The sequence below is a fragment of the Schistocerca americana genome, chromosome 2, assembly GCF_021461395.2.
Source record: "Schistocerca americana isolate TAMUIC-IGC-003095 chromosome 2, iqSchAmer2.1, whole genome shotgun sequence".
Lineage (NCBI taxonomy): Eukaryota > Metazoa > Arthropoda > Insecta > Orthoptera > Acrididae > Schistocerca > Schistocerca americana.
Genome location: NC_060120.1, coordinates 287,501,575 through 287,513,837, shown reverse-complemented (window position 1 = coordinate 287,513,837; position 12,263 = coordinate 287,501,575). Strand labels below are relative to the sequence as shown.

The following is a 12,263-nucleotide window of genomic DNA, read 5'->3' as shown; positions in this document are numbered from 1 at the left end:
TCTTCATCTATCTACCAATCTTATTGTTCCCTCTTGGTTCTTGTACATTTTGTGTTTTCGCCCATCTTTCACTAGAGCTTACTCATATTTTTCTCAGAATTTCTAGCATCTTGCACCATTTCACATTGTCAAACGCTATTTCTAGATTGACATATCCTATGAGTGTATCTGGATTTTTCTTCAGTCTTGCTTCTGTCATCAAGCCAGACCATCTTTCTGGTGCCTTTATCTTTCCTGAAGTCAAGCTGATTGTCATCTAATAAATCCTGAATTTCTTTTCCATTCTTTTATATATCATTCTTGTCAGCAGCTTGGATGCATGAATATTAAGTTGATAGTGCAACAGTTTTTGTACCTATTTGATGGCACTATCTTTGGAATTGCTTAAAAAAATTATTTAATTGGGTAGATAAAAAATCTACTCACCAAGCGCACATACATAAAAGAATGTTGTAATTGGCAAGCTTTTGGAGATATTGGCTCCATCTTCATACAGAAGGATTGAAGGAAAAACAAGAAGGGTGAAGGAAAAGGACTGGAGAGGTCTAGGAAAAGGGGTGGATTTTGCGAAAGTCACCCAGAACTGTGGGTCAGGGGAGACTCACCATAGAGGATGAAAAGGAACGACAAATGGTTGAGGACTGCATCGGACGAGATTTGAAAAGCTGACAGGTTTTCAAATCTCGTCCAACCTTGTCGGGTTAATTTAGATACTGTATATTCAAAGAAAACTGTGTGACCATTATGCTGCCACAGTCACATATCTTGCATAGGGATAGTAAGGTAAGAGGAATTAGTGTGTGTACAAAAGCTTATAGGTAATCATTTTTCCCCTCATTCAATACGCTACTGAAGTAGGACACAAGAATCACTAATATTGGTATGAAGCAGCCTCTGCCATACAGTGTACAGTGGCTTGTGGAGTATAAAGCATGTCACCTAAACCTTGTACCACAAATATTTTGTGAATGCAAGGTGCATAGATATGTAAGTTTCACATATTGGAATGGTAGCCAGGAGCCCAACTTTGCAGCCCACACAAAAGAGTAGTATCAGTTTTGAATATGTGTTTATCTACAGAAGATACAAATATTTCAACGGAACAATGCCTATTGACAGCACCGCAATCAAAGTAGAGTAAATTAGACTGCCAATGGTGTTTGTTGCAGGTGTCTACTGCAAGCTCTTTAGGAGATATCACAGTTTGAACTTTGTAAACACTGGCAGTTGTTTGTTCCATGTGGTAGTACATGTGAATTAGACATGGGTTCTTATTGTTGCAGAAGAACCTGAGTAGCACCATGGTGTAGTGGTTATGATACTAAACTGTTGCATTGAGGGACATTGAGTTAAAACTCACCTGAACTGTACTATTTTAATTTCTATATTTGGTTCGAGTACATTCTAGAATTATCATTGTACTGGAATGTTCTGTAGCTGTATATATATACTGTATGTTTTCTGGCCAGAGGCAGTTCACTCCATGCTCTTGTATGTGCAAGTGCTGAATAAACCTTCATTAAGTGAAGTTAGTGTTCATCATTCATCTAATTACTCCTTCTTCTATGTGACATTATTCTGGTGGAGACACTGGGTGTTGGAAATTGTGATAGCACACACTATCGACGACCAGTGAGACCCATCAGGCCAGGACAGAGCCATCATTTATGTGGTGAGAAACCTGACTTCGAGCCATATTCAACAGATCGCAGAAAGAAGAAGAAGAGGATGTTACAATGACAGCAACGGTGGGCCACCACATGAGACATCCTTCTGGGTTCTCTGGTGACGATGGCCAAGATCCAAACAAGTGGCTGAAGGTATATGAGTGTATAACCAAATTTAACAAATGGGATGACACCGTGTGTTTGACTAACGTATTTTTCTACTTGGAAGGCACTGCCAAGCAATGGTATGAGAACAATGAGGAGAAGCTCACAAACTGGGAAGTATTCCAGGCAGAACTGCGCAAATATTTCGCCAACACACAACAAAAGAAGTGCAAGGCTGAAGATAAATTAAAGTACAGGTCAAAGCATCCAGGAGAAATTACAGCATCCTACATTCAAAATGTCTTGGAGCTGTGTAAAATAGTGGATCCTAGAATGAAGGAGGTAAACAAGGTTGCACATCTCATGAAGGGTGTTTCTGAGGACATGTATCAAGACCTACTCTTTAAGGAGGTTTCGACAGCATAAAATGGTGCCAGTATATTGAGACAATGAATCAAAAAAGAATTACAAGCAAGAAGTTTGAACGGCTTCCAAATGTCATATCAATGTCTGTGATGGAGGAAGCAACTGATTTCACAAGTGTTCTTCGTCGAATAGTGAGAGAGGAAGTTCACAATGCACTTGGATTGCACGGCGAGCAAAAAACTGAGACACTTCAAGATGTCACAAGGGAGGAAGTGGAACAGACATTGAACCCAATCTCTCGTCCTTTATTTCCCTTTAAAACAGAGAAAAAGTCAAGACCCAGGCAGAGTTACATTCCTAGAATGCCGCATGAGGGACCTGTTTGGGCACCAAGGAAGACTGACATCTGGAGGACTCAGGATAACCAGCCAGTATGTTTCCACTGTGGACGGCTGGGACATGTGGTGTGCTATTGCCAAGAAAGGTAGCGGATATCTGATGACCCCCATGCCAGAAGACAGCAGACCGATCTTAGACGATGAAAATGAGCAAGAAGATGTGGGTGTAGGATGATGTAGGTCACGAACGCCACAAGCTAGCCACTGGAGAGGATGCTCCCCAACATGCTGATCAAGGTCTCCATCGCTGTTTAGAAGCTCCAGCCAATCACTTAGCTGCCACAACATGGAAAACTAAAGGGTGTGACCTTCCTTGTAGATGAGGCCGCCGAAGAGAAAAATCCTTTACCGTTGATCACTACAAAAATGATAGGAAACTACGTCAATATTCTCATGGATGGCCAACCAGTCCAAGCTCTTGTGGACTCTAGAGCATCATATTCAGTCATTTCGGAGAAGTACTGTCACCAGTTATAGAAAACTGTATTCGTCGACAACAAAACATCTCTACTGAAGGTGGCTAAAGGGAAATATGTAGAACCTACAGGAGGATGTACCATTCGCATGGGTATAAATGGATATACGCAGCCCTTAGAATTCATTGTCTTACAAGAGTGTAGTCATGATGTCATTCTTCGATGGAACTTTTTGAAAGCTTCTCAGGCAATTATAGATTGTGGTTGCTTGAAGATTATGATAAACAAGGTGCATCCGAGTGTGTGGAGACTATGTGTGCTGGATGAAGCGATCATTCCTGTAGTCAGCGCTAGAAAGGTAACTGCCACGCGTTTTGCCATGCATCAACCCATGGAATGTAACAGAAGCGTACCACTGAAGAATAACTTGGTCATCCCAGCCTCTATCATCTCATTTAAGAATGGATTCAGTGAATTGTGGATAGTTAACTGTCGCCGAGAACCACAGATCCTTCCAAGACGCACGTGCGTAGCAAACACTGAGTCGTTAATTGAAGAACAGCTGAGCGTCATAGAAACCTCCCATGCCACGTCTGTGGGTGAAATCAGCACTACCACTATGAGACAAGATCTTCTAGCTCAACTGTCGCCAGATCTCACTAAGGAACAACAGAAGAAGCTACTTGCTATTCTTCAAGAGTTCTCTTAATGCTTCAACCCACAGGTGAAGAGCAAATTAGACAAATCGATGGTGAAGCACCAGATTACCACTGGAGACCATCAACCAATAAGCCAAAGAGCATACCGTGTGTCAGCGTAGAGAAAATGATGAATAATGACATCATTCAGCCTTCGCAGAGCCCATGGTCATCACCAGTGGTCCTCGTCAGGAAGAAGGGTGGCAGTTGGTGCTTTTGTGTTGATTACAGGAAGCTTAATAATATAACTAAAAAGGACATTTACCCCCTCCACGAATTGACGATACACTAGATTTTCTGAAGGGGGCTAAGTTTTTCTCAACCATGGACATGTACTCAGGATACTGGCAAATCAAAGTAGATGAGGCTGATTGTGAGAAAACTGCAGGGCCTGTATGAGTTTAAGGTAATGCCGTTTGGTTTGTGTAATGCACCTGCAACTTTTGAACGGATGATGGATAATCTTCTAAGTCACCTGAGGTGGACGATGTGTCTTTGTTATTTAGATGACATTATAGTGTTCTCAGAGACATTTGATGAACACATAAAAAGACTGAGGGCTGTTCTTAAATGTCTCGAACAAGGCGGACTGAAACTTAATCCAAGAAAGTGTCTCTTTGGAGCAAAATAAATCAAAATACTTGGACACGTTGTGTCAAATGATGGCGTGTGGCCAGACCCAGAAAAGGTGAAATCTATAATGGAATTTCCTATTCCTAAAAGTATTAGAGATGTGACAAGCTTCCTCGGATTATGTTCTTATTACCATCGTTTCATCAAAGACTTTTGTATCAAAGCCAGGCCACTCCAAGAGTTGTTAAAAGCTGATGCTAAATTTGTCTGGGGTGGCGCACAACAAGATTCTTTTGATGTGCTGTGAAAAGCTCTGACGACTGACCATGTAATTGGTCTGTATGATGAGAGAGCACTTACATAACTACACACAGATGCCAGCGGGTATGGGATCGATGCTGTTCTGACACAAATTTCGGATGGAAAAGAGAAGGTTATAGCCTATGCTTCTATGACACTTACAAAAGCCAAGAGAAACTACTCAATTATAGAAAGAGCATGTCTTGCTGTGATCTGGACCATGCGAAAATTTTGGCAGTATCTATATGGAAGGCCATTCACAGTTGTTACAGACCATCACTCACTTTGTTGGTTGACAGGTCTTAAGGACCCAACAGGACGACTCACCAGGTGGGCACTACATCTTCAAGAATATGACATTACCATAGTGTACAAAAGTGGAAGAAAACACCAAGATGCCTACTGTCTCTTAAGAAACCCTGTGCTAGACCATCAAGACTTTGATGAAGATAGTGACTGTCTCTCCGCACTCCAGGATTGGCTACCAGTGATACATAAACACATGCGCTTAGATGTTCTACAGAAATTCCATGACAGACATGAGGCCGCACTTTTAGGACTTATTAAGACATATGATAGAATCCGCAAGAGATTTTTCTGGCCAGGTTTATTTAGGAGTGTGCGTACCTATATGTAGCACTGTTGAGAGTGCCAGAAGAGAAAGGCAGTTCCTCAGAAACTACCTGACTGACTCCTACCAATTCCACCAGCCAAAACGCCTTTCCAGCTGCTGGGATTGACCTCCTCGAACGATTTCCATCTGCTAATGGCAACTGATGGACTATTGTTTGCACTAATTATCTGACACGCTATGCCATTACAAAAGCCATGAAAACAGCTGAAGCATCTGAGGTAGCCAAATTCATTGTGAAAGAATTGTATTAAAACATGGTGCCCCACGGTCGTTAATTACGGGTCGAGGGAAAGTTTTTCAATCGAATCCTGTGATAGAGATAAACCATCAGTGCAACATTAATCATCACATGACAACAGCATACCATCCACAAACCAACAGGCTTACTGAACTCCTTAATAAGACCTTGGCTGACATATTATCAATGTTCATCAATGTTGAGCAGAGCAACTGGGATGAGGTGCTACCTTTTGTGATGTTTGCCTACAACACCGCCAAACAAGAGACCACAGGATTTGTGCCATTTTTCCTGGTGCATGGGTATGAGGCAACTACGCCGATGGACACTGTGCTTCCATTACATCCTGATGACATGGATGACAACTACATTGGCCAGGTGTTAACCAGAGCTGAGGAAGCTCGGCAGTTAGCTCGACTCCGTACGCTGCAGGCTCAAGAAAGCGATTGCCGAAAGTATGACGTGAGCCACCGACCTGTTGTCTACCAGCCTTGTGACCTCGTCTGGATCTTCACTCCTGTTCAGAAGGTTGGTCTCTCTGAGAATCTCCTCAGGCGCTGCTTTGGACCTTATAAGATTGTAAGACAATTGTCTGATGTTGCTTATGAAGTTGAAGATTTCGACCCCGACACAAGACAACGAAAGATCAGAGATACGGTCCACATCCTTTGAATGAAGCCCTATAAGGATCCTGCCACCTAGGGTAAATTCAAAGCTCCAGCAACAGGCAACAAGCAGAAATGTGACAAAGAGTGTAGTGGCAAAAGAAGTTCTAAGAAGATCACCGCCAGAGCGAGAATCAGTCATCAGGAGGCGGAGTATGCAGAACCGATGACTCATTCCCAGACTAGGAGGACGTAATACCGAGATGCTGTTCTCTTAAGGAGGTAGCAATGTTGCAGAAGAAGCTGAGTGGCACCATGGTGCAGTGGTTGTGATACTAAACTGTTGCATGGAAGGACATGTGTTCAAAACTCACCTGGACTGTACAATTTTAATTTCTATATTTGGTTTGAGTACATTCTAGAAGTATCCACAAATGTCAAGAATCATTGTACTGGAATGTTCTGTAGCTGTATGTATAGTGTATGTGTTCTGGCTGGAAGCAGTTTGCTCTACGCTCTTGTATGTGCAAGTGCTGAATAAACCTTCGTTAAGTGAAGTTAATGTTCATCATTCATCTAATTACACCTTCTTCTACATGACAATATATAAAGCCCTATACAGATGTTAATACATCTCTGGAGGCATCATGTAGTTAAATGGGACATTACCTAGGACAAATGAAAGACAAACAAAGATGAAAAACAATACATCTTTGGGGTCTGACAAGTAAAGAACCAATGTGCCCTCGAGGCCTGTGCTCAGAATGATCACCACCAGTGTCAATACAAGCTTGCAATCTGCCAAGCAACAACTGCTGCACACATTCTACCATTTCAGTGGAAATTGCAGCGTAGGCAGCAGTAATATGCCGTTTCCATATCATGTAATGTTGTTGGTATGTGCTTGTAGACAATGTCGCTCAGCTTCCCCACAGAAAAAACTATAGTGATGTCAGATTTTGGGAACAGGCCAGCCAAAGTACAGGTCCTTTTCTTGTAATCCATTGATTTGTAAATAATCCCTAAAGATACACTATTGTAATTCATCCACTACAGGCCAAACAGCTATCATGTTGATACCACAGGTTTCTCCTAGTCTGAAGGGGAACGTTGTCTAGCATCTGTGGAAGATGGTCTGTTAAGAGGTTTATTTACTTGTGTGAATTCAGTGTTCCCTTTATGAACAATGAACCTGTGAGGTGATGGTGTACTATTCCACACCATACATTTAAATTCCATGTTTGCTGACATTCCTCCTGATGAAGCCAACGGGAATTGTCAACAGAGCAGTAGTGCATGTTTCTGAGATTTACTTGACCATGATTAATAAATGTTGCTTTATCTGTAAAGAAGATACATGACACATCTGGAGTATCATGTCTTCATACCCATGTACAATAGTTTACAAGATTTGCAAAATCATTTCCATGCAGCACTTGCTGGAGAGAGATGTGATAGAGATGGTAACTATGTTGATGGAGAATTCATAGTACACTTCCATGACTCATACTGCTTCGTCGCGTGATTGCACGAGAACTAGTTTGCAGATCTACTGCTACATCACCTAGAACATTATAAATTTCACCCTCCTCTCCGGGAACACTTTTTAGTCTGTTATTTAGTTCAGGCATTACACTACCACTTTTATGTAATTGTCTGAAGAGTTTCACAAATTGTTGCTGTGATGTGACTGTAGGCTATGCTATGCTATGATGGTTGACATCTATTGGGATATCTTTAGGCATATGTGGTATACAATGAAAATGCATTCTTGCTACATTCATCATAAACCATGAGCATGTCTTCTTTTTCTGTGCTGGGAAATACCATCTTCCAAGCATATCTTACTGTGTCCATTATCACACTATAACTGGCAGGACCAACACAGTGAAACTGTAATGCAAACACAACACAATGTAAACAAACATAACATCATCACCTAGCATCTAAGTGATATAATGGAACAAACAGCTGTCAGTGTTTACAATAGTCAGTGTTCACACTATAACTCGTAAATTACTTGCACTAGCTTCCTGCAGTGAACACCATCGACATTTTCATTTACGCTACTTTTAGGATTTTACTCTCAATATGTGTTGTTCAATTAAATAATGTCTAACTGTTGTAAATAACTTCACTTTTGCAAACAGCTCAAACCTATGTATTGGCTGCAAATACGTGCCACTGCCTACAATTCAGTTCTGTGAAAACTGCATATCGATTGTGCCTTCCATGTCCAAAATATCTGCGGTGGAAGTGTTAATTGATTCGCCCTGTACATGTAGATGTACCAGGACTCACATGATAACAGATAGCATGGTGACAAATGGAAGTATATAATAATTTTTGTGTGATGTTGATAATACGGCAGTGAGAAATTAAGCTAACTGTATATGAAACAAAGTGTTTATTTCAAATAAAAATTAGCATTACACAGGAAAAAATTTTATGCAGCAATGGACCAAAGTACAAAAAAAGTTTTTTTTCCACTGATAATGATGATGATGATGACAATGATGATGATGGCATACCATCTACATTTACTTTTGCTATGTCTTTATGCATTGCAACTATGAGTTACAAATGCAATTTTTGCCATTATCATTCTTTATTTTAATGGGTGAAAATTGTTTTTCTTTCTGTTGATTATTACATCAATGTTTAAATGTATATAATATCCATATGAATTTTTCATTCTACATTATATGTACACAATTCATCTTGATTTCCCGTAAATCACAAAATTGTATTCATTTGTTTCACAGGTGTTGTGCATCATGATGATCTGATTTACTTATTTTACATATCAGTATTGTTTCCATCTTTCACCAAGGATGATCCAGAATATCCAACAGTTAAAAAAATGACTAAAATGTGGTCTAATTTTGTTAAGAATGGGTAAGCAAAGATGATGATGATATTGCTATTACTATTACTATTGTTATTGTTATTCTTATTCTTATTACAAATATTATTAAAATCTGAGTATATAATCTTTTGACACTTTTCCAATTTCTGAAGATTCTAATGTGTGTTTTGATTTACATTTGTTGAGCAAGGTGCATTTAGTTACAAGTAAACAATCAATAGATCACTGTAGCAATTTACATGGTCAGACGTGTATTTATTGTGATGTTTGAGGTCTTCCTGATGAGATTGAGAGAAGGTATTTTTTCTTCATCCAACTGCTTCAGTAATTCAGATTCTGTGCACAATATTTCAACAATTTACCGAGTCACCTACATGAGGCTTTGTTGGAAATGATGTACCTTCTGTCTATATTTAAACCATTCTAAAGTACACATGATGTAAAACACCCAAGCCATTTCTCCTAGAGATGATTGCTAATCCAGCTGGACAACTAAAACATAGCTTCTACAGAGTTATTTTTTGATTATTTATCAACACTTTATTTCTTCAGTGCTCATCAGATACTCAGTGCTATTATACAATCAAATAAAATACAAGCAGGAAATTAGAAATCACAAACAAAATAATGCAAACTGATTATGGAGTTGTAACCCAGAAACCTCACTGTTTGTGTCTTTCATTCATATGTATGTTATTGTACCAAAGATTGACAGAAAAACCAATTACTCACAAACAACCTGATATGTAGACCAATATTTCATACAGCTTATGACCAACATTCTTCTATTTAAGAAATCATTTAGAATTAAAGAATGCAACTTATTGTCAAGATAGGCAGTAAATTCCACCAGAGAAGAGAGATACTTGTGACTCTTGAACCAGTCACTAACTCCATCCGTTATGTTTGCACTGGAGTAGAATCCTGCATCTTTAAGTTGTTCAGTAGCCTGAAAGTACTAAAGTCATGGGCTGAACAGATCAGTGCTGCATTCAGGATGTTAATGGTCCCCAGTCCTATTTTCTAACACTTTATCAACAATACTAGTGACACGGGGTTATGCATTATCAAAGGGAAACATGACTCTATAATATTATGAAAAGGATACATTGCTACTCAGTGTTAAGATGACACCTTGAGTTGCAGACAGGCACAACAAAGAGACTGTTGCACATTGAGCTTTTGGCCAAAGCCTTCTTCAGAAAGGAAAGGAAATACACACACATTCACACAAGCAAGCACATCTCAGGCACATGAAAGCTATCTCTGGCCAAGCTGGAGGTAGTGGTCAAGTGTGCATGAGGTGTGCCAGCTTGTGTGAATGTGTGTGCATTTTCTTTCCTTTCTGAAGAAGGCTTTGGCTGAACTCGCAATGTGTAACAGTCTTTTCATTGTACCGTACCTGTCTGCAACTCAACGTATCATCTTGATGGTGAGAAGCAATCAGTATTTTTCATAATTTTGTTGAGAAACATGACTCTTGCAGATAATATTCTAATCTCCTCATTTTTAATATTCTGATTTTGAAGATCATATGTGTTACACAGTATTTCTGGGCATTGACTGTGATGTTGTTCATTTGCTCCACCAGCAAATCCACTACTACCAACAAATTACATCAGCAGTTTAGTTCACAAACAATTTAGTCTAAAAAGAGCCACCATTCTGTAGTTTATGACCATGTGCCTATATCCCTCAGCTGTAAATTATTGTATTTGAGGATACACTGGTTTTGCCAGAGCAGGCTTGACACTACACCAGTCACACTCACTGTTCTAAGGATAGAAAGAAAATTCAGAATTAATGTCCTATCGATGAAAAGGGTGTCATAGGTTTGTCACAATCTCAAATTATGGACAGATGAGGAAGGAAACTGGCCATGCACTTTTCAAAGAACCTGTGCCATAATTTGCCTTAAGCGTAGGGAAGATGCAGAAAACCTGCTAAAATCAATGGGAAGGAATTTAAACCCTGGTCTTCCAGATTGTGAGTTCAGTGTCTAAACCTGTGTGACATTTCACCAATCTCCTCATGTTACCATATTGTACAAAAAAGATAGACAGAAGTATTCCATAAACAATAAAGCTTGTACATGGGTGTGCTCATTTAGAACACATCTCATGACATCTATGAAGATGCTTCACTTCAAAACTCCTTAAATACTGGTATGAAAACAAACTTCATGGCTTTTAATTCCCTGTGGTTGTTATGAATAAATTTTATGAGCACTACAATAAACTTAGTGATTTAGAAAAATGGATTGAAAACATTCTCGACTGCAATAAAATATTTACTTCCAGTGGTTACTCATTTCAGTAAGAATGTGACTGTCAACAGACCATTATACTATGATAGTAGGTGGTGGCAGTAAATAAAGCTGGTATTATGACTCCTTGAAAGTCAGCTGCTGACCTTCATGGAGTCATAACACCTACTCCATTCACTGCCACTGACTACCATCTTGATATATAAATGGTCTGAAGAGGCTCATGTTCTGACCAAAACTGGTAACCATTGGAAATAAATGTTTTACTGCTTTCAAGACCATTTTCAATCCATTTTTAAAGTACGTTTAGCCAGACCACTGTTTTTCCATGAGAAATGTACTCAAAAATTTAAAAAAATTGAGTGAGGCTTTATGTGCCCATGAGAACACCTTTCACCCATTTTTGTCTTTTGCAAGGGCAAAAGTATTATATTTCTCATGCATATAAGTCTTGCACATCCTGGAGCACTTAATTTCTTCCTACACCATACTGCTATATTCATGTTTGCCATGTTACACATGGAGCTATGCCAATGAGTACATTTTTCCAATATCAAAGCTTACTAAACTGAAAACTTGCATAACATTTCTGTTGCTATACCACATTCAACTGGCTAGTCATTTCCGGTAGCCATGGGATGAGTCTTCATCTAATGCTGTGTCATAATATGTCAAGTGTTGTCATGCATGAAAAGTTCCTACCAATAGACATACTTTAGGATGACAGTCAACATACTCCTCTTATGACACAATCTTCAGCAAAGATTCATTGCCTTGTCCACTGGAAATCGAAGCTTGTGACTTTCTTTATCCCAGCAGTCAGATGGTCAGCCTTGTGTCTTCACCTGTCTTGGAACTCCACTCTGCTACTGCCGTTGTCCACCTTCCATCATTTCTTTGTGTGAGATGTCTTGCCCATTTCCATTTTAGAGCCTTTACCCTTTCCAAAACATTCTGATGTCTTCTTATTGCTCTTAAGTCTTCACTTCCTTTCTGATCTTTTTTCTTAGTGATATCTAGGAGAGGCCTCTCCATAAGCTCACTGGACAAAAAGTCAGTCACCTCTGGAAAAACCATTACAAGCATCATTTAATACCAAGTAAGTCAACCTTTGGACTTCATAGCCAC

General features: G+C 39.5%; 1 protein-coding gene across 1 annotated transcript in view; it reads left to right on the top strand.

Moving 5' to 3' along the window:
• The window catches only part of LOC124595032 (juvenile hormone esterase-like), a 164,000-nt gene that overhangs the window by 134,604 nt on the left and 17,133 nt on the right, over positions 1-12,263 (top strand). The window contains exon 9 of the mRNA XM_047133593.1: positions 8,766-8,898. Coding sequence (XP_046989549.1) covers positions 8,766-8,898 — 133 coding nt within the window. The remainder of the gene's footprint in view (positions 1-8,765; positions 8,899-12,263) is intronic.